The sequence below is a fragment of the Triturus cristatus genome, chromosome 6 (assembly GCF_964204655.1).
Source record: "Triturus cristatus chromosome 6, aTriCri1.1, whole genome shotgun sequence".
In the NCBI taxonomy this organism is placed as follows: domain Eukaryota; kingdom Metazoa; phylum Chordata; class Amphibia; order Caudata; family Salamandridae; genus Triturus; species Triturus cristatus.
In genome coordinates, this window is record NC_140589.1 from 1,469,864,457 (window position 1) to 1,469,888,645 (window position 24,189).

The following is a 24,189-nucleotide window of genomic DNA, read 5'->3' on the forward strand; positions in this document are numbered from 1 at the left end:
ATTATTATGTATAGTGACCACATTCCCTGGTGAAATGGCCTTGTGAGTAAAAAACTGCCAGCAAAAAAGTACTGGATGGGTCTTGCTTGGCAATACTTGCAAGGGTTTGTTTTAAAACTACTCTCAGGGACATAGTTCAGCACCTTTGCATGAGTGGTTCTAGAACAATCTTCTGAGTGGGGCTGCTGCCATCAATGTTACATTGCTGAAGTCATAGGGGTTGTGAAAAATCCTAGCTTCACTGAAAGTACAGCAAACGTATTTAGCAGAAGAGTGGTAAGGATGTAGTATGTAGCTGGTGGTGCGTTATTTGAGTGCACTGTCACAAATGTATTACTAAAGCATAGTGTTATAGCGCGCTGTCATTTATAGACAGCACATTTTTCATTGAAATGACCACTAAATTTATACAGACATACAGTTTTAATTCTAAAACTATAAAGCGCACAAATTAAAATGTGTGGAAGTCGGGTTTCAGTGAATAGTTCGCATTTGCGCGTCAGTTTTGATCCTATTAAAATCTTTGTTTCCATCACACTTCAGAATTACAAAACAAAGTGGTTCCTTTTTGCTTTCCTTACTGCAGATACATTCAGAAATGTGTGTACAGTTCTATTTATAAAGAATGACATACAACAGCATTTGTTTTCACACTTCATGTACCCCAGCAAGATTGTCATATAGTTCACTTTAAAACAGTCCTTTCACTTTGTAGTCAGAGAAAGAAAAGTAGACACCAATCCCCACGTTAAATGAATAAGCAGCAATTTCAAAGAAGACATAGCCTGACATTTGAACTTGGTCTTTGAAACACAGCAAATGTGACAAGATAAATGCAAAATGTGTAAAAGCATTTTTATTTATTGCTTTTTTGTGACTCACCAGAAATCGTCTGGCGGCCCACCAGTAGGTCTCAACCCACAGTTGATGTTTAAAAAAATTATTATTATTTCACTTGAGGGGTGGCCTCTAGTGACCCCCCACCCCACATTACCCTAAGGGTCAGGGTGTGTCGATCCTGCCTCCTTATATAGCCTTTTCAAAATATTTTAAGGACTCGGGTATCGAATCCTGTAATGCTGGACTCAACATTTTCTGTAGCTCATTTGGTACCAAAATGACCGAAGGGTAAAAAAGCTCCTTTGCTCAATAAGGGTGGCCTATTTTTTTACCATTGGAGTCCCGTTGGACCAACCAGATGTACATTGCTTTTTCTGAGGTTTAACCCCTTCATGCTCAACCCAAGACCCTCATTAAATGCTGATTTCTAGAAAATCGCTCAACGGATTTAGACCACATCACAAAATTAATGCTTTCTGATTAATGTTTGTTTTAACTTTTTGCTAAATATGGTGTCATTCAGCCGTTTCTTCTGTATCAGAGAGAGAGAGAGAGAGCAAAGTTCCTATGAGACTTAGCATGAGGAATAGCACATAGGAATGGATTTAGACCATATCACTAAAAGAATGTTTTCTGATTAAAGTTCGAACTTTTTGCCAAATATGGTGTCCTTTAGTCATTTTTTATGAATGAGGGATCAAAGTTCCTATAATTCCTATTTTGTAATAAATAATTCCTTTGGGATTTAACATCAGAAATTACACTTTCGGTACCCCCCCTTTTCTTGACAGATCAGCGCAAACCTTTCCAGGAAGGAGCCACAGTGGAAGAACCTTTTTTTTGGGAACGGTTTGTGCAGATTAATCAAATGATGTCAAAGTTATTAGCAAAAGAAAAAGTGCCTGTCCTACGGAAATTCTGACCCAACTATAACTACACAGTTCCGGCCATCACTGTGTAATATTAATATATATATTTATATTTGCGAATGAACAGATTTCGGAGAGGTTTTTGATGGCAATGAAGAAGGGGACATTTACAATAGTGTTAGGAAGAGTGCTAGAGCAGGGATTTTTCTAACAGAGTAGATTTTCTTTCATCAGCTAATCCTCGCTATCTTATTTGTCTATTCAGGTCGATTAACCTTTGCCGTTGTTTTAGAGAATATTAGGATCTGTACATCACATTTAATTATCACAGTTTCTATCAGGCGATAAAGAGAGTTGTTATGAGTTGAAGGGTTTTATTATTCAAAAATTTTAGTAGGCCATCTTTATTACGATTCACAAGTTAAATTCCGTAGTTTAGGTACCAATATTAACAAAAATCGATAATTACATTTAGTAATCAATAAATAATAGTAAAATATACCAAGCGTTCCATAAAGGAAGATATCCCTATTATAAGGGTAAGAAGGGGAAAATGGTGTCAGGCCAGAAACCCATTAAGAGTTTTGAAATCGAGAGAAATCATAAAGCATAAAGCTTCAGTATTAAGGTTATCTCAATCAAGAATCCATCAAAGCAGAACTCCTCTTGAAGAGCGGTTCAAGAATCTCAGTAGAGTCTCAGAGCAGCGTAAAGATATGGGAAATAGGCGTGATGTGTGTTGAGTCCTAGTCTAGAAACAAGCACTATTGTAGGCAGACAAGAATATTGTTTCAATCTTCATGTAGCTTCTTCTTTCTTCTGTCGACCTATTAGCTTCCGATGCTCCCTTGGGAACGTTTTCCCTCCCCATCTTCTTACAGATTTTTAGACAGAAACTTCTAAACTGCAACTATGTTTTGTCATCTCTAAGTCTCCCATGATTTATTCTCCCACTCAAGTCTACAATCTCACGCTTGAAACATAATTTCTAACCTTCTAATTAACAAGTTTGTTCATTAACTAACAATGGACTTTTTGGAAGTTGAAACATCTATATAAACTAAAAGAAAACATTTTGCACATCAGCCATCATTGGTAAGGAAAAGGCAAGTCGGTTTAAAAGGTCATGATCAAGTTTAAATGCTGAATTTACTATTTCTTAGGTCTATTAACTTTAATATGGCAGTGTCTCAGCATATTAGGCCTACCACCTTTAAGTATGATTGCCTAGTGGAATGTTTACATTGAATTCATTTTTTAAGTTTCATTAGCTTTTCACATTATTTCTCGATATTTTTAAACGCTTCTCCAAAACATTCTAAACTTTTTTTGCATGACCCGAAAAGAAGCTAGGATGCTCTTTAAATGAGACATGTCGTGCATGAGTTCTTTATATTTCTATGAAGTCTGCATCCGCCAGAGTTTTAATTATATTTCGGATGCACTGTCCATCTTTGTTCCATTGTACACCTTTAATTGAGCTTGCTGTGAGCAGACCGGGACAGTGCGCCTGGTTACAAAAAATGTGCTCTTCACATTACAGGTGCCTGCACTGTGAACAATAAATTAGTGAAAGGCGGGACATCTGTTTGAAGCTGTCAGTCTGTGTATCACTGTAGGTTCTGATCCGACCTGTCTATGAAGGGGGAGCAGGGATTCCCTTGCAGGTGGTCTCTGTCGAGTCTTTCTATTCGAGTGTTTGTTTTACTTATTGTTAAGCATATGGTCAATAGTTTATCATATAGAAAAGGCGCTTCATTAGAAACCGAGATGAGTGGCCTCGTGCATAACCAGGTACAGTAACAGCATAACTAAGTCATGTAGTAACTTGATTAGAGTGATTATGATCTTGCAAATAGATTAATTTGATGAAATGCGATTTGTTTAAACTGTTTCATCTGCCACTTTTATTTAACTCCTTTGATGTATACTGTTTTACAAGGAAATGTCAATAAAAAAAAGTTTTAAGAGCATATGATTTGTTAGTCTTTCTTCAGTATAGCATCTCCACAGATGTAAGTACAGGGCTGTCAGTAGAAATCTTCACTGTTAGCATTGTCTCTCCTTTATGCAGCTCCACTGGCTGTGTTCATTGGAACAGCATTTATTTTGGGTCGGTTTTGAGATGAAATCATATTTGAAACTGCAATTTTCTGGATCATCAACCTGACGAATAGTTGCCTGTGATGTCATGTTGGAATGTTCATTGAGGCAAATTGTGTGATGATTTGAATCTTGGCATTTGGGGGGAAACTGAGGATGGAGCAGGAGGTGGCGGCCTCCTGAAGGCCTATCACGAACCCTTAGAAGAGCCACAACTAGGGAGGTCCCAGAATAGTGCTCGCTTAAGGCCCTTCCTCGTACTCATGAGGTCTGTCCAGGCTTATTCATGACCCTAAGTGACTAAACCTTCCATTTTTGCAGCAGAGGACTGGATGATAGACATACTTTACGATTAAATAATCAGAAACTGTCAGGGGTCTATTGCTTGCAGTGGTGTAATTATGTTTTTGTCTCTAGTGCTAGTACATGATGGATATGAAGGGTATGTTTTATTCACTTTCGAATTGACAAGAATGCACTGCAGTATTTTCTTCCGCGATTGATAGTTCAATCATCTTTAATTAATGCAAAAAATTTATCTTTGCACAAACAATTATTTTGAAGCTCTGGATCTATGAAGTTGTTTTGGTAGTCTTTAACTAGTAATGTTTACATGTGCATGTTTAACAAAATCAACTCAGGGGCAAGAACTCTAACAAGCTATTTCTAAAAGCCAATATAATGTGTTATTGTGAACTCTACGAAAAGGAAACATGATTCCCTAGCTTGAAAGTGATTAAAGATAAATGGTATTTGTTAGCTGGTTTAAAACATCATATTAAATATTATGATGTTAGGCACCAAAAAAGCAGAGTAGGTGGTTACTTATTTCTGTGGTTTCCACTTATACATTTTAGGTGGATTACATTGGTCCAACCCATAGAATAAAGTTATGGAAAAGCTGGAAACATTTAAGAGTGTGGATCGAGTTAAATAATTTGCTACACTCAGTATTGAGATGGTCTATGCTTATGTAATCTGTGTCACTGCAACCCAAAAATTCGGATTGCTTAATCTGACTTTGTTGGACTAGCTAGACCTCTTTTCCTGTAATTACATTTCCTATATGCATGGTACCTAGTAGCCCCCTGCACGTTGTACTGGTGATCCAGAATGCAAAATGTGCTATAAAAGGAAAAATCATTTTTGTTACTGGGTGCTAATAATAAGAACTTTCATAATTGGTTTATAGAATATGAAAATAACGTTTCTGATGGATCCTTCTACCTGCAGATTCATCTCCTTTTGAATATCCAAAGCATCAGTCTGGATTGGAAAACTTTTTGAAAACCCTCCCACGCTGGTAGGGGGCCCCAGCTCTACCTCGACACTGTACGCACCTCCCTGGGACATCATTAACACGATCAGAAGTTCTTCAAATATCAGGAGAATTATCGTCATTCAACAATTTCCTCGTTCTCTTACTTTAATAGGTGAAATGTTCTTCAGAATGTTGCCTCCAAAATGATCCGGATTCAAGCCGTTTCAATACTGTGACAGTCAGATGGCCATCACGGACCCTCATTCTATCGGTCTATAGTGCCATGGATCTGACCCCAACGTTGACTCCTGTCAAAAATGCATCCCAAGGCGCATAGAAGAAGAGAAGCTAAGATGTTCATGGCCAAAGCACGGGATGAGTGTTGGTGACTTCCAAAAACCTCATCCAAGATCACAGTCTCCAACTCCTCACTCTTCCAAGCCATCAAAAAGAAAATACAATAAAAAGAGAAAAACAAGCTCAAACATCGTTCTCCAAGAAGCAAATGGCTGAGGGATTAAACTTTTCCACTTCCAGTGTCAGACCAAGAACTACCGACTAAAGATTATCCGGCTCCTGGCTCTCCGTTGAGGCGACAACTTCAGCAGACTAGCTCCGGTGGCTCCACTTTATCCAACGCCAGTTCCAGCTACTGTTTCACCTGTAGCGCAGATTCCAAGGCCCCCCATCTCAACACCCGTGCCCACAGTTTCCTACAATAGGATCGATCCATCTCTCTTTCTGAACACCATATTTAACATCTTCAACAGGTCCATGATCACCCTCAGGTGCACCGTGTTGCCCCATGGGATAGATGGCATACTCAGGAGGAGAGTTTCTAACTCCCTGCCAGCCAGCACCCTTCAAGCCCTTCCTGCCGTTTCCTTAAGTGTCCTGGGCGACTACACAACCGACACCCAGGGGCGTAACAAAGGCTCCCGCGGTTCAGGGGTCCCCCAGGCGTACCCATACTGGGGTCGCCCTCTTATTCCCCTACTAATATGAGTGTGAGGGGCCCCTTCAGCGTATCTTACAGTGGGGCCCCTCACGTTTTGTTACGCCACGGCCGACACCAGGGGCACTGAAGTTGACTCTACCTCAGTTATTTGTTCCCGCTTCTTTCCCTTCAGCATCAGAAAGCAGCAGATCTCTGTGCCTTAATCGACTCCAGTGGTGCCACAAACTGGGCCACTGGAGCCACAACCAACCCAGTCTGAATCCTAAACCGATAAATTATCATTCTTAAGTGCCATGATTTTATGTGTAATAAGTTAGTCTATAGTATAGTCTTTTTTTTATAAAATTACAACATAAATTTAATATAAAGGGTATTATAAATTAACTTAGTGGTACTCCTTCAGGCAATCTTAGAGTGATGGAAGACAGCGTTAGCCCTGCTGGGATTCGAACATTTGGTCTGTAGGTCCCTAGGAAAGCACCAAACCAGCTGAGCATTTTAGCCCACTGAACAGCTTGCAAGTTAAGCGTGTTATGTAAATAACGTTGTGAGTTTTAGGTCGAGCCCGGGCAGTGCATGCGCTTCTCTGCGAGGCATGCTGTAGTCAAGTATGGACTTGAAGCTTCGCCCAGTCTCCGCCCATATTTTTCACTGGTTTGTGACATTGTCCTTTGTAAATGCTAGCTTCTGATTCATTAATAGGCTTGTTAGTACCTCCTTAGTGCCGCCTTGCCTTCATTTCTAACCTCCCATGAGGACTGGACCTTTTACTTCGGTTGTTACATGGTACGTCTTATTTAGTCCGTAAGCACTATTTTCTTTGAGTTTCTCCTACTGCAGGCACGACATGCTTCCTGCAACATTCAGTGCGCCAAGTGTGCTTTCACATTCGAAGCAGCCCCCGACAATGGCAGCCGCTTCTTTGAAATGAAATAGGTCTTGCATTTACAAGAGTTTCAGCTATTGGCATTGTTAATGATAATACATTTTATTTATGTGTTAATCATCAAAACAAATAAAAGGCATCGTCATTTACAATGCCAATAGCCTAAACTCTAGCAAATGCGAGACCTACTGCATTGCAAGTGCTTGTTACTGTATGCTGTAAGAGGTCAAGAAAAAATATCTGTATATGCAAGAGTTTTGTAGTATACCAAGACATAACAAAGTCAGTTATTGTCATTAAAACAAAGACTGGTGAAGTTCTGCAGATAGAGATAATTATTTTTTTAAAGTTACAATTTTGATTATTGATAAAAGACAGACGCCCTAGGAGACTGTAACAAACGTTATATTCACTGAGTACATTGTATTGTTGGATAACTCCGAATGCTGTGTTTTCATCATCTTCGCAGTGTATGCCACCAGCCCAGCTAGAAATAGTAAACTGTAATAATCAGATCAGGTAGTCATCCAATCTGACCACTCTGCTATTTAATACTGGTTCAGATCATTTTTTTGTCAGTGTAATAGGAACTTCTCTTGGGAAAATGTGCATGTAATGAGATTGTGTGAGCACCCTACAAGAGCTGCGGAGATGCACGCGTTTTATGTCTTGGGCCTGATAAGCTGACATTGTGCTATCTTTTTCCGCAGAGCTGCTTGGGCCTCTGGACCGAGAGGATGGCGAAGCCTTTGTTGACTTGTCCCTGACTCCTCGAGGGGAGGAGGCCTGTCCGGAAAGCCGGCCTCCCTCTGGTTCAAGCGGCCGCCGAGCCCTGCAGACGGCAGCCAGCAACATTTCTATTAGCAGGTGAGATATGCTGGGTGGCTCCGACATTTCATGTTGCAGAGCAGGGGTAGTAATGGCGCTTGTGAATGCAATATAAGGCGCTACAGACCGTTGGTTCGGAATGCCTTTGTCAGAATTTAGGGCAGAGAATGGGTAATATTTCCAGTTGACTGAATGCAAAGATACAGCGTGGTGTTAGAAAGCAATTGACTGGTTAAGCACATTTTCTACAGACGTCCATACAATCTGGGATCCTAAGAGTTTTCATTACCAGGCGGCTTCTTTTGGCTTTCTATTAAGATAACTGAAATGGGTTCTGAGGGAATTTTAACTCTAAAAGAGGTTCTTTTGTGCTGAAATATTCCTACGGGGCTCTATTCTTTAACAGTGTGAGTGCTTAAATGGCACGGTATAGGAAAATACATACGTTGTCTATCACAGGTGTTAAATAGAATATATTTCTCATATTTTATATTAGCGTCGTTCACAGTCCAGGTGCTCTCTATGAAAACATTTCGGCACATAAATCATAAAGGACCTCGTCTTGAAAGGGTTTGATGATGCAGGTTTCTTTTCAATTGGCAAGCAGTGAGGCCTGACAAGGCGCATGCGCAGTCAGAAGTTTACAGAGCATCAGGATATTGTACATCTTTTCTAAAGCGAAATACTGTACCTCCAAAGACAGTCGCTTGTGTTAGTTTTTACATTTTTAAAGTGATGCAGAGCACTGATGGCAAAACAGGTTAAAAGCACGTTGTAAAAATGACATGAGGGTTTTTATCATGCCTGGTCATTGTTTGGGTCATCTGTTTTTTGGTACTTAAGATAATAAACCTTGTTGCTAACCAGGATAATGAGGGAAGGAAATTGTCCTTTTATAGTAGGAATGTTAGACTTTTCATGAAAAACGGAAGTGACAACCTGGAGAAGTGCTGGAAATGAACCCCCTCCTGTTTTGTTTATTTATTTATTTTTTATTTTATTTATGCATTTTTAAAAATAATGAACAACAGACAAGGATCCAGATCAAAGCATTGGTACAGCATGGACAGATCAGATCATCACATTTAACAGATCACAGTATTGCACAACTCAACAGCGCAGGGTCATACAGACAGGGCAGTGATTAAATGTACAGTGTGCGGCAGTGTCCAGTGATGCATTCTTACAAAACATAACGGACATCAGATGTCAGGTATCGATAGTAGGTAAGACGTGAGGGGCCTCCAGATGTCCCATTGTTTAGATGTAGTAGGTAGTTCCTCTGCCTAGCATGTGAGCTGATCTCGACAGTAAATCAGATCTTGCAACCATAGTTTAGTGGTAGGAGGAAGCCTGCCCCCCCAGCATATGGAGACCCTGCGTTTAGCCAACAATAGTGCTATGGCTACACACTTCTTATTGGACGTCTTAATCTTAGAGATGACACCCAGCAGGCACACTTGGGGGCTGCATTCAACAGATTCCTCAACCATCAGGCGTAAAATGCGTGTTACTGATCTCCAATATTCATGCACTTTTGGGCAAGCTAAATGATAGAAGTTGGCACCAGGCGCACCACAGCATGTACGATTGTCAGCCTCCCGCAACCCATATTTGTGAAGCTGATCTGGGGTGTAGTACATCTGATGTAGATATTTAAAATGCACTAACCATAAATTACCATTCGCCGTCAGCTGACCCGTTAAGTGGCAACTGTTAAACCAGTCATCTTCAGACAGCGAATCAGGCAGCATGGCATTCCACTTAGCCAACGCAGATGCGCCCCCGGCAGTTACATCCCTCTGTGATGCCTGGTAAAGTCTAGTGACTAGCTTGGCTTTGGAAGTGGCAGTGTATATAAGTTGTAGTGCTTCAAGTGTCTGTGGCTTAGAAGGAAATTGCGGATAAAGTGCACGCATATCAGAGCGCAGCCTAGTATAGACAAAGAGGTGCATGGCGGTGACAGTGCCCCGGGTTTTTATGTTATCAGAAGTTATGAATTGACCTCCAGGGAACACATCCTCCATTGTTGACATCTCCATATCTTTGAGCGTCCGCAGTGTGCCAATCTCCTCAGTGACCGAAAGCTCTGAGTGATGCAATAGTGGCATGCCAGACGCGTATAGCGGTAATTTTTGCGCATGTTTGCCCAGTTCGTGCCAGGCCCTAGATGTGGTTTGCACAGTGTCGAACTCCCCCTTTTCAAATACCGTGTGCCTGTTGACGATCATAGCTTTAAGCGGTATGGGGTGCACAGCACCCGCCTCCACCGCCACATGCGGTATGTATGCTGGGTCGTGCTGCCAGTAGTAGGCGTAATGGGCCTGCGCGCAGAGATAATAAAGATGGAAGTCAGGCGCTGCAAACCCTTCCTGATCGTAAGGAAGGGTGATAACCTCCCACTTGAGCCGGGGTTTTTTACCTCCCCAGGCTAGTGTGACCAGAAGGGAGCGAAGCCTACCAAAAAAGTGCTGCGTTAAGTGTACCGGAATGTTTAAAAAAGATACAAGAAGCGCGGAAGGATGACCATTTTCATCAACGCTATTCGATCCGCAAATGAGAGGGGCCGCTTGATCCAACGACTCACTTGTCCCTCGAGTCGCGTGATGGCAGTGCCATAATTGGACTGTACAACCGCCTGCAGATCCCTGTGGAGCCATATTCCCAAGTATTTTACAGTGTCTGTGCACCATGTTAGGGGGCATTCCATGTCAAACTGACGTGTACAATCCGTGAGGGGCAATACAACTGATTTAGACCAGTTGATGCCCAGTCCTGAGAAACGTTAGAAGCGGACATACTCCCGTATAAGTTGTGCAAGATAGTTTACCGATTCGCAAACATACAGCACCATTTCGTCTGCATACATGGAGACTGCGAGAGGACATTGTAAAAATCGTAACGCGTCTGAGTATGGCGCTGCCTTAAAATACAAGCTACGGGTTCGAGTACGAGGGCGAACAACAGAGGTGACAACGGACACCCTTGTCGTGTGCCACGTTGTATATGAATTTTCTCCGATATCTGCCCGTTGACTCTAACCCGTGCTACAGGATTGGTATATAGCAATTTTATCCAATTAGTAAAAACGAATGGGATACCCCTACAATGTAAAATGGTAAACATATATGACCAGGAGATCGATTCAAAGGCTTTGGCGGCATCAAGGAGCACCGCCAGTAGGCTCCAACACATGCATTGTCGCAAAAAGCGTACGCAGATTATGTGATGTAGAGCGGGTGGGGATGAACCCCGATTTGGTCAGGGAGCACCATAACAGGTAGAAGTAGTTTCAGCCTGGTGGTTAATACTTTCGCAAATATTTTTACATCTGTGTTAATTAGGGATAGGGGATGATAAGAATCGCACCGGTCAGGCGGCTTCTCAGGTTTCAAGAGCGTGACCACTAGTGCTTCGCGTAAGGTTGGCGGTAGACATTGAGACTCGTATGCTTCTTCATATAATTGAAGGAGGCATGGGGCCAATTGGTCAATGTATTCTTTGTAAAACTCGGCTGGCAACCCATCGTTGCCCGCAGATTTCCCGATAATTGCGTCCCGTACCTCGCCCAACGCGAGCGGATGCATCAAGAACTCTTGTTGTCTGCGTGATAACCACACTAAACCAATATCATCAAGATACTGCTCGAGTTCAGCCGCATCAGCAGTTGGCCGATGAGCGTACATCCGGGCGTAATAATCCGCAAATGTTTTCAGTATAACAGGTGTGTCGTAGTGCGTACCCTCATCAGCAATGATCGCCTGAACCATAGGTGCCTGAGTGTGAGGTTCCAAGATGCGGCTAGCTAATGTTCTGCCCGGCCGGCTCCTCTCACCATAATAACGCGCTTTGTACCGGCGCGATAGTTGGTTGACCTCTTGCTACTTTGTTGTATTCTATGATTTTCTCTTTGATAAGCGCCAGAGTTTTGGGGTCTGCCTGTTCGCCGTATTTGCGTTCCAGGTCACATAACTCACGCTCATGTGCTGCCATGGTGCGACGCAGAGATTTCAGAACCCCGGCTTGGAGACCTATACATGCCCCTCGAATTGTAACTTTGAAAGCCTCCCAAAGTGTCCCTATAGTTTAGACAGACCCAGCATTAAGTGAAAAGTAATCAGATATGGCCTCACAAATCCCTTCTTTAAAGACCTGGTCCAGTAACGAGGACGATTGCAGTCGCCATTGAAAAGGAGGAGGAGAATGAGAGGGCAGAGACATGTTAAAAACTACTGGAGAATGATCCGATAGTGTTCGAGGTAAGTATTTGACCTGTGAGGTCCATGTGCAAACATACAGTATGCCCAGCCAGTAGTCTATGCGTGACCAGGATTGTCGTGTATATGAGTGACATGTACCCTCTCTAGTGTTGGGGTGTCTCAATCTCCAGATATCTGTGAGGCCTAACGTCCACATTCCATCACGCACTGACATAGAAACTTTCCGGGGAGGGGGATCTGCCATAGTCGCCTGATCTATTGTAGGATCTAAAACCATATTAAAATCGCCCCCACAAATAAGAGCTGAGGAGGATAATTTGCAGAGCTTATTCCATAATGTGTCAAAAAATGCAGGGTCATCTACGTTAGGTCCATACAGGTTCACAACTGCTAGCTGTGTGTTATAAAGTGTTCCCTGTACTATAATATATCGCCCTTCCTCATCCTCATCGACATGTAATGGTACAAAGGGGATACCTTTCTTTACACGAATCATAACCCCCGCGCATATGAGGAGTAGGAGGCAGCTAACCGTACTCCCGCCCATCTAGTGGCTATGTGTGAGACTGCCCGTTTAGTAAGATGTGTCTCCTGCAACAAGGCAATTTGAATATGGTGACGGTCAAGATATGAAATCACCTGTCGTACTTTTTTAGCATTATTAAGCCCCCTTACATTCCAACTTATCCAGGATATGGTGGTGCGTTTAGAGTCAGCCATGTCTATAGAGTTTGATGATACAGTCTGCGTCACTGTTTAGGAAATATGAGTCGTACAGTTCAGTACGTGTCAACATGCCATTACCAAAGCTATCACAATAGAAAAGTGTCCCCCAACTAATCCCCCCACCCACTACAGCATGAGAATCATGCTGTAAATTAACCCCCCATAGAACAAAACAGTAATTAAGCAGTAGCATCCATGAGTCGCATGTCATGAAAGGAAAAACAAGAAACAAGAGCCCTGCAGGGGCATCAAACAGGGCCCAACCAAGTAACAACATTTTGGGGAATTCCCATACTGTGGATCACTAGTAGCCCATGGCCCCCCGTACAACAGGGTGGGTCGAGATAGGTAGAGTTAGGTTAACCAGTCCACGGCCTACTGTCAGCTGGCAAGGCACATGACAAGTAGCACTCGTCACGTCAATATCAATCAACCAGTTTGGGTACCGAGCCAGGAACATACATTACACACAAATGTTCTGCAAAAAAGGGCAATTGTCTTATCAAATTGGAACATTTTACAAAAGTCCATCCTAGTTCAGGAGCTACACCTCAACCCGAGATAGACCAAATCTAATACATGCAGTAGCTCCTTGGGTAGGAATGACACTACACCAGTTACAATGATCAGTAAAGTCTCACGTGCTCATCCCTCAGAGTCGGAGTCCACACCCCTCTCTCGCAGTGTCTCCTGTCGCTCAATCCGCCGGGTATATTGAAGCGCTTCCTTAGGTGTCGCGAAGATACGTGCTTTCCCAGCATGTTGAATCCGCAGACGGGCAGGGTAAAGCATGGCATATTGAATGTGTAAAGCCTGCAATTTCTTTTTGACTGCTTGAAATTCACGGCAAGCCTGTTGCACTGCAACAGTGAAGTCAGGAAAAAGTTCCACCTTCATTCCTTGGTAGTCAAGCTTGCCCTTTTCTCTAGCCAGACGAAGTGCTGTGTCACGGTCCCGGTAGTTCAAGATTCTGGAAATTATGAGACGAGGCAGGGCACCAGGAATCGGACGAGCAGCTAAGGAGCGGTGAGCCCTTTCAACTATGAGCACCTTTTAGAAGTGTTCTGCTCCCAGCAGGGTTGTGAGCAGCGTTTCGATATAAGTCTCCATGGGCCCGGTGTTGGTGGTTTCCGAAATACCAGTTATACGGAGGTTGTTCCGGCGGGAGCGAGCTTCAATATCCTCATTCTTAGCCCTGATTACCTCCAACAGCTTCTCCATGTTGGTAAACGACGTACTGACGCCCGCCAAGCGATCTTCTGCAGTTGAGATGAGCTGTTCCGCCTCCGCGATCTGCGAACCATGTTTGTCGATCTTAGTTGCCATGCTGTCCATACGTAAGTTGAGGTGATCGATTTTGGCGTCGATGGACTGCAAGCTTTGTTGCATGGTTAACATCATGCGTTCCAGTTTTGTAGTCGTGCCAGATTCGGGATCAGGATCAGTGTCCGAGGCATTCGGGGTTTGCGATTTTGTGTGCTTCTTGACTTCAAAGTGCAACTTGCTCTGCTGCTTGTCTGTCCTCCCCATAATGAAATGCCTGTAACTGCCAGAAGTAGTTGACTGGGGTGCCACACAAAGAGCAGAGTACAATGAACAGGTCTGTCCCGAGGCAGGTCAATGATAGCGCAGAAAGCCCCAACCTAGTGCTATTCACACAGCCGACTGCAGTGGAGGGGCAAGATGTGGGCCGCAAGAGCTGGCAGCGTACCAGGTGGGCCTGCGTTGGGGGCAGATAAACAGTAACGATACCAGGTGCTGTCGCTATAGCCAGAGAAAATCCTTCGTCCGCTCGTGAGGTGGTTTGAATTGTGCACACCGCCGCCAAAGATACAATGCAGGTACCAGCACTTGCAGCTACGGAAGTCCAACAAGCATCACCCCCAGGCCCCCAACGAGCTCCGCATGTGATTTTACAATACATTGTGAGGAAGCAGGAAGGCGCGCAATTGGCGCCGAAGGCCGCTACGGTATTTTAGCCAATGTGCAAGCAGCACTCACCCAACCACGATGTCAGCCAGTGCGTACAGTGAAGGAGTCCGCCGAGCAGAAAACAAACTGTGGGCTGCAGGCAGTCAGAGCCGCAGTCGTCACGCCGGGGGGACCGCGCCGCGGATCCGGGGCATGGCAGCCACCGGCGTCTGGGCCTCAATACGGGAGCCGCCGCACACTGACGTCTGGGAGTCACAGGCGGCGCAGTGATGCAATATGGGCCCCCGGAGGACAGCAGCTCGTATATGGCGCAGGGGTGCACTACTCACTGGTTTGCCATCTCCAGATAGCCAGCGCGGGTCGTAGATCCACATCCGTAGCGACAGGTAGTGGCCGCACAGCGAACACCTCACCTCAACTCTCCGGATCACAAAATGGCGGCAGACCAGCGCGCCGCAGGGACAGCGGGACGCAGCTCAAAGCCTTCCCGCTATCTGGTAGGGTGGGCAGTTTTGCCGGGCAGGCTCCCCGCAAAGCAGTCACAGCGCCTTGAAGCGGAGATCAGCAGCCAGTGTCCACCGGGGCCGCCATCTTGTGTCGAGCGGGGGCTTGGCGGAGATTAAGCTGTTAGGGGTGGCAAATATCCAATTTGACAACCGCAAAGCATTCCTCTATGCCACCGGAGCGATTGCTTGTCATATTCAGCCGTGGATGGCGCCAGATATAGCGGATGTTAGGCCGATGGTATTCTCGACCAGCAGAGCTGCACTAAAGTGCGGCCATCTTGCTCCGGGCTCTCTAGCGCCCCCCAACCCCCTCCTGTTTAAATATTCTTTTTAGTTTTGGCTTACCCAGTGCCGTGTGGAGCATTTATTCGGTTTCTGGGTGGGCTATAAGAAGGAACACGAGTGTACAGTGTTCAGTTTAGAGTTGGTCCTACAAATGAAGAGAGAGAGCCGAGCCTAGTATCTTGCTTGGCTCTAAGAGCCTGTGCACGCTGAGACATTTTAAGGCATGGGAAAAGTGGACTCTGGCCCAGGCCCCTGCCTTTCAGGGGACCCCCTGATAGAGCCAGCTCTGTTTCACAGTCATGCCCTAATGACCTTGAATTATGTTTAAACAGATTGTTTTAAATATCGTTTTCCTTTAATTAATTTTAATGTGGGTGATATGTGGGAGTTATTACATACGTTTTGCAGAAAGGTGTTGTGTTTATGTTTTATGCAACATACATAAAATACGTTTCTTTTAGAATAAAACAGGACCTTCCAGATGAGAAATGGGAGGCTTTCACAGAGATTATTTTCAGTAATAGTGAGCTGCTGCTGTGTTACAATAGTGCCACTATCCCTGAATATTATATGTAAACACATTTAGAATTTGAACGAGTGTGCCTGTGCCAAAGAGGTCATGAAAGAACTGAAACTGGATTATAAATTCAAAGCTGTTCTGAACAGGGGTTCCCAAAATACGTTTGACCCCGGGCCTCCAAAATCCTTAAGATGTCCCCCCTGTGTGCAGGGGCCAAGTCCCTGAAATAGTTGGCATCTAAATCATGCAAAGAACATCATGTAAAAATAAGATCAAGTCTCTTCAAAAATAAAAAATAAATTTTTAACCACACAGAAGCATTTCACCTACTTCACCGCATTATATCAGGGGGTTGTGTGGTATTAAAAGTGATCGCTTTTAAACATGAATTTAGAAACATTCATCCCCCTCCCACCCCCGCATGTCGATACCATTTATGAGCTAAGAGGCCAGTCATTTGTCATTTGCATCCTATATGTGGCAGGGATTCTTATGATACATTGACAAGGTTATGGCCTATTACATCAAACACGAGGTGAATGATTTGTCTTCAATTCTTTAAGGAGCTACATTGTGTTGATGCTTTGTCTTTATTTAACTAGCTAAATGACCACATTGTGTTAAATAAATGCTTATATTACATGTTAAATCAAGCTGAAACAAAGATTTTCTTGAAAAAATTACAATGTTTTGTTAAAGGAAGGTAGAGTACTCTCTTTTAAGGTAGCTATCACCTGCTTCACCCGACTTAACAAAGAGACAGATTTCAGGCCAGGCTCAACCCCTTCACGTATTAACAAAACAAAGGTACTGAAGAGCCCACGAATTTCACATGACACAAGTTAAGTGGTGAGCTCAGTTGCCAGCAGACTTTCACAGAGAGCCCACGACGTGTGGGCTTTCTGCATTTTTCACTGGCTCCTCGATTGGGGATGGCCTTTCAGATGGGTGGACCATTAAGACCTCGCAGAGTGCTGTCAGAATAGATGAAGAACATTTTGTAGCATAACATCCCTCTTCAAGCATTTTTACAGCACAACGCAAAGTTTTCACTATCAGCCCATCTGCAAAATGAACATGGCCGATAGCTGGACAGTCCCTGAACTACAACAGGAGTGCTGGTGGTGCAGGAGGGCTTGGTGATTGAGGTAAAGAGTGGCAGAAGCCACGTGAAGGCTTGGCTCGTTTTGGCTCGAAGTTCCAAAAGGAACTCGAGCGGAGTGAGAGCGAGGCATCTGACTCGAGCTTTCAGTGACTTACTGAATTCTAATTTTGATTTGTAAACCTGCAATTGTAATTTGCTGACTAGCAAGAGTGCTAAGGATATAAGCAATGCCACGCATTGGGTCTAAGATAAATATAGGCAACCTAACAACCTCTCGCAAGCTTGCTTTATACAAACAAAAAGATGAGGTACTGATTAGGGGGACCATTCACTGTACATCTTATAGATTGATCCAAAGATTAATTATGGACACATTCATGCATGAAAACATAAATTAAACGAAGATAGACAACTATCACAAACATGAAAAAAGAAAACCTGGTATACACAAAAAGAGAAAACATTGTTACTGAAACAAAATGAAAACCACAAGATAACACATATAAAAATTATAGGGTTGTAAAGTTTCTAGCATCCAACACCAAAGTGACCCTTAATCATTCCAAACAATACAGTTGGTGGTAAGGGTCACGTTAGTGTTGATCCACTCTTGCAGTCAAATATTGATCCTATGATGAGTACGTTGGTGAAGAGATTGCTTATATGGTGACCAACACAGTACTATTACTGCAGACAGTGGCGGCTACTCCCAGGCAGTAGTAGTGGAGCAGGGGGTTTAAAAAAACCAAGAGAAAGAAAAGATCACTTACTTGCGGTCCGGCTGGCTGGCCCGCTGCCGCCTCTCCTCTGCTTCTGTGTGAACCAGAAGTGCACAGGCTCCCAAACTCCCCTAAACCAATTACAATGCTGCTGTCACCATGACAGAAGCTGCGTGATTGGTCTGAGCACCATGGTTCGGCACTGGGAGGCTGTGCATGTTCTTCATCTAGGCTGTATATTACAGCCCAGTGGAGAACATGCTTAGTGTGCATGACTGATTGGCCGGCTGAAGACAGCCATCCAAACCGTCATGCGCACGTAGAATGCCCCAACCACTCCGCCCTCTGCTCTGTGAGCAGCCCAGCCCCGCAGAACTGCCTCAGCACTGAAGAATAAATCAATAATAACAGAGTGTTATTATCATTTTATTTGTCCTTTTTTGCAGTGCTTAACACCAGTGGGGCGACTCTCCTCTGCCTTAACGGAGGAGCCATCCCTGATTGCAGAAGCAAGTATCGGAAGGACGTCAGCGTTTTGGTCTCAGGACAATGCTTAGAATAATCAATTTAAAACCCCATTGGTTTTCTACATGAAAAGAAATGAAGACAGCTTCAAACATGGATCTGAATGCCACGGATGATTTATAAGATATCAATGAATCCATGTGTTACACACCTGAATATACATCAATGCATTCATGTGGCAAACGAGTAGACCGGGCCGGACTGGCTGTAGCGGGCACAGGGCGTTTCCCCGGGCGGCCACCCTGGTGGGGGCCAGTTTTGGACCCCTGGGGGTCGGCAATTTCGGCCCCCTGTATCAAAATCGGTGGCAACCTGGCAAACAGCTCGGGCGCACCCCCACCCTCTCCCCAGTGGGGCTGGCCGAGCAGTTTGCCAGGGCCAGTTTCGGTTCCCAGTCCGACCCTGCCAGTAGATCAAACTCCAAAAATAACAAAAGACCCAGGACAGAGCTATTTGGTATTATCAAGTTATCACAAGTGTGTCACAAAACAGACAGCACCGTTCCATATCTCTTTGAGCATGCTTATACTCTAATGTAGAGATCAACAAATGAGGCGTGAGTAACCTTACGTCTAATTCTTGATTGAGGTTGTATGATATTGCATTTTTTGCGTGGGTTTGTCTATATATTCTAAACCCACGGACATTAGATACATATACACTTTTAGCATGACCGTTTGAAAACTGTTTGAGATGAAAGGTCCCACACTAAAGAGTATATTGTATTATTGCATGCCATGCAATTCCCACATCGGAAGTGACCTGTGATGGGTTATATGGCAAGGCTTTGCATAAAGGAGTTCTTTTTTTGCTTCTACATATGCTTTAACCAGTCTATCCGTAAAGTTCTGCCCTCGTGCGAATGCAAACATAGGTTTACTATAGAAGAATTTGTCATTATTTAAAAGAACAATTTTCTTAATCTTGTTAGACTCTGTCCCAATAGTTGAGTCACATGCCCTTCTGGGTTCTATCTTTAGTACAAACTTTGTCTTTCAAAAGAGCCTCACGATTATTGTATCAAACTCGTTTCATCGCTCTCCTTATTAGTCTTTGTGGATAGCCACAGGCTTTATGTTTCTCTGAGAGTTTTTTGGCTTCCCAAAACTAATCTTTGGATTAATCTATAAATTGTACAGTGAATGATCCAGTGAAATTGAAAGAATCCACTCCAATTGTCAATCAACAGGTAGGATCTTTATTAAACAGACCTCATCCATCACTTCCCTCTGGTAACTAATTTCTTTGAATCTCCCTCATCCAAGGTTCCAGTTACCCTAAAGCTTCTGTTACTTATGACATCACACTTCCCCCTATCTTTAACATGTGAAATAGCGAGCCAGAAATGAATATATAAATATCTCTGTCACATTTGTAGAATGAAACTACAAATATACCGTTTTACACAATCACATACAACTTTTAGCAAGCAAAGAAATAAATACATAAATATATCTGCGGCACTCGTACAATGAAACTACAAATGCATCGATTCACCCAATCACCTAAAACTAAAAATAAACAAAGAACATTCTCAGATTAACATAGTGGGAAAAATAATATTTACTAAACTCTATATCAGGGGTCTTCAACCTTTTCTGCGATAAGTGCTACTTATGTCCAATGAAAATCACCATGAGCTACTATTATAAGTGTCTTAATAGCAACTACATCAGACAAGATTACATGAGTGGCCACGATATACAATATTACCAGCAGTAATCACTTTGGTCCAAGGGTTTCCTGTAGTAATGTGAAAAGGCTGTGTCAATATGGAATGCCTCTATGTGGAAAATACATAATAGCCATAGCTTCAGAACCCTTGGCTCTAAGGTAATAATACTGCAAATAAGTCTCCCCAAAAGCTGCATGATTTATTATTCAAATATCAGCTTTAAATATTTTGAAAATTCAACAATTACTCTCCAAACATCAGATCGTGAGTTATGAAAATACACCATTTTTATCTCAAATACAGGCTTTTCAATTGTAGTATAAATGTATTAATTCAACCAAGCAATAGTTTCTAAATTAGGGGACCAGGCAGCAAAAAATAGAGCTACCTAAAAGTAGCTGGAGAGCTACAAGGAGCTCATGAGCTACTCGTTGGAGAAGCCTGCTCTACGTGAACCCCATAACACTTTTAGCCTAAAGAAAATTAACCCTGAATAAAATCTTGCAAATAAGCAGGACTTTTTGTTATTCTTCTTCTTTTATCAGAATCCTCCAAACGGGCCCCATGACATGTCTATCACTTAAGAAAGCAGTAGAACCTGTATTGCCATTCGGCTGACTCTTACTTTGTTCACGATACTTGGAAATCCTATTAAAATTCAATAATCTGTTGTAATTTTTTGTACTGTGTTCTTAAATAACTTCACCACTTGCATTGGTTTAGAGAATTTGGACCATGACGCATGGCCAACTGGTGTCTTCACTTTTACCCAATCTCCTATGTCCACTCTTGGCACACCAGTAGGCTTTTCCATGTCATACTTTTTTCCTTTTATCGTGACTTTTTTTTCTTTTTTCCTTACAAAACCGCTCAATCAGGTTTTCAACATATCCTTTACCCGACATCATCCACCCAGGTGAAACACGTGTTTAGTTTCCTTCCCCTAAACAACTCAAATGGGGACTGTCCTGTTGAAGCATGAGGACACATGCGATATGTGATCCTTCCCCTAAACAACTCAAAAGGCGAACGCCCTGTTGAAGCATGAGGATACATACGATACACAAAAATTCTCTTCTTCATTTCATCATTCCATGACATGTTATTTACACGAACAATTTGAATACCCTCTTTCAAGGTCTTGTTAAAGTACTCAACTACACCATTTGTTTCTGGGTGATACAGCGTACATTTACTATGGAAAACACCACTTCTGTCCAAGAATTCCTCCAGTACTTTTGAACAAATTGTACCCCATTATCAGACAGTAAAGATTTGGGATACCCTTCCTTCAGAAACAATTTCTCCTGGAGTTTTATCAGACTCTTAGTAGAAATGATCATAACACATTTGACCTCAGGCCATTTTAAAAAGTCAAAAAGTACAATCACGTATGGAGTAGCATTTTCCCCTTGTGTCAGGCCTATGATATCAATTGTGATCTCCTCCCAAGAAGCCTCCAGCAACCATCTATTCTGCATTGCTGGTCTTTTAAGTTTCAGCACCTTGTCACTTTTATAGCATTCAGCACAGTCTCATACTGTTTGCTCCACAACAACGTCCACGCAGGGCTACCAAACATCCTGGCTGATCCACTTTTTGTTTAGCAATTCCCAGATGTCCTGTGTGTCCCAAATCAACAATTATGTGTCTAAGACTATGAGGAGGAATACGTTGTGATTTCCTGAACAATAAACCATTCCTCTCACTTAGTTCCTCCTGGACAGTCCAGAACATTTTCAGATTTTCATCTTTTTCCTTCCAACTTTTAATCCACTCATGTTTTTATTTTCAACATTACTTTTGTGTTTTACACTATCCTTACCTTTCTCTTCCCTCTATTCCCCTTCTGAAATCATTCCTTCAGTAGCGACACGCACATTCACATCCATGAAACTATCCAATTCATCAACATTATTCTCTTTAATTCTAACTAATCTTGACAAACAATCTGTATCGTGGTTGCGTACACTAGGAATATATTGCAACTCAAATAAAAACTCTTGTGGGTCAACTACCCATCGTCTTATTCTGGAAGACACCACATCAAGCACCTTCTTAATAAATATCTCTCATAATGGCTTGTGATCAGTCTTCACTACAAAAAATTCACCCCATACAAAATTACTTTAAGGCCCAATGTACAGCAAGTGCCTCTCTTTATATGGCTGAATAATTGACTTCAGTTTCCTTCAATGACCGACTTGCAAATGCAATTGTTACATCCTCATCTTTTGTCTTATGCATAAGAACTTCTCCAATCCCTTTCATGCTTGCATGAGTAACAATATATTCGTCTTTCACAGGGACAAAAGCTTGCAAATTCAGTGCCCCTTGCAAACATTTCTTGGTCTCTAAAACTCTGCTTCACATTCATCCAACCACTCAAACAGAGCCCTTTTCTTCAGTAATTTCATCACTTAAGTCTTTGCTGATCATTTTTGAATAAAACTATTATAAAATTCTAGCATTCCAAAATAGGACAACTTCTCTTTATTAATGGATGACGGCATCTTGCTAATTGTCTCCACTATTTCTTTCTTTGGATGAACTTCCTCTGCTGACAATATGTGTGCCAGATAACAGATTTCAGCAACACCAAATTTACACTTTTTAGCTCTCATCGTCACACCTTTCTTCTGAAAACAAGCCAATACTTGCTTCAATCTTTCATTCTGTTGTTTTCATGTATTGCCAAACACCCGCACATTATCTTGATAGTATGTCACTCCATCAATATCACCCAGTAAACTTTCCATTATCCTTTGGAATACTGATGATGCTGAAACCAAACCAAAAGGGATACGTATACATTTCTACATACCAAATGGAGTGATAAACTCGGAAGCAGGACTAAATATTGTGGGGGACATTTGGGTCTGGCTCCTTTATTACTTTGATTAAAAATCTGGCAAACCACAGAACTAGAATTTTCTAAATACACTCTGCAGGATTGTCTGCGAATTGATAACGCTGAGTCTATACCATGGCTTGAGTATGGTAAGCGCACTTTTAGTAGGTTGGGAGACATGGAGCTCTTTAAAAACCCTTCCCAATCTTCACGCTCATCTAGAGACCAGATAAAGTAAGCCTTTTTTGAGCTGGCACTGCTTATGCGTGGCAAAATACTTCTCAACTTACTTCTCTGCAAATTATCATGTCCTAGCACTTGGCCATGAGATGACACTTCACTTTTCATGTATAGAAAATGCTCAATACTAATTGCATTTAACTAGACTCCATTTTGGGACATTGAATTTTACATTAGCTTTCCCACAACAAGGGGAATGGTTGATCATCCCCTTTTCTTGCCCTTGTGACAATATTTCTAGACAAAGCAAACTGCACTTTTTGTTTTTTTTGTGCACTTTATTCATCCGTGAGTCGTGTTTTTTTAAAGGGTAACTTATCATTAGGAATATAAATTTCTAATTGGGTTGTTTTGCGGGTCTGATTTTGAGGTATTTTTAATGTTGCCATTGTATTTTGAACTAATTGCTCTTATACTTGTTGATGTACTTTTCCATTTGTATATTGTATCAAATGAACTGCATGTGGAATATGTTTGTACCTTGATCTTTTATGGCTATTTAAGCCAAATACATTTTTATGACTGACTGAGTGATAAACACTGTAAGATCTTAATCCACATTCGTAATAATAATCCACATTTGTAAAGCGCAAACAATCACCCGTAAGGGTCTCTAGGCGCTGGGGGCCGTCGGGAAGATTAAGCAAGCTATTGCCCAGAGTCACATGGTGCTGGGCTAATCTGCCGCCGACGCCGGGAATCGATCCCCAGATTCCGGAGTCAGTCACCCTGGCCGCGGCGCCACACCTCTTCCCATCTTTACACTCATCATGCAGACGCACCTGACGATAATCAGATTACAGATGTAAAGTTGAACAATACTGGGCTCCACCAATCAAAGATAACAATTCAGACGTATTAGGTTTAGGATGGCAGTCCACAGTCACTGCATTGTTTAAGGCCCTCAAATCATAATCCATATTAAACCTTAAATAAACACATGTATCCATTGGTTGAATTAAATAAAGTAATAATCTGTAGCTGGTCAGTGAAATGCCAAACAGATACTAAGAATTGGGATGTTTTGCTCTTTCTGGCCACACCTCTGACCCAATCCTCAGGTTATTCCCACCCTCTGATTCTCCGCTCACAGTTCCCCTGCTTTTTTTCCCCCCACTTCAACCACTGGAACAAAGACGT

The 24,189-nt window shown here is 42.6% G+C and overlaps 1 protein-coding gene across 5 annotated transcripts in view; it reads left to right on the forward strand.

Moving 5' to 3' along the window:
• Positions 1-24,189, forward strand: part of WDPCP (WD repeat containing planar cell polarity effector) — a 2,309,940-nt gene that overhangs the window by 2,044,695 nt on the left and 241,056 nt on the right. For all 5 annotated transcript variants that reach the window (XM_085612555.1, XM_085612557.1, XM_085612554.1 and 2 more), the window contains one exon: positions 7,628-7,784. In XM_085612555.1, coding sequence (XP_085468681.1) covers positions 7,628-7,784 — 157 coding nt within the window. The remainder of the gene's footprint in view (positions 1-7,627; positions 7,785-24,189) is intronic.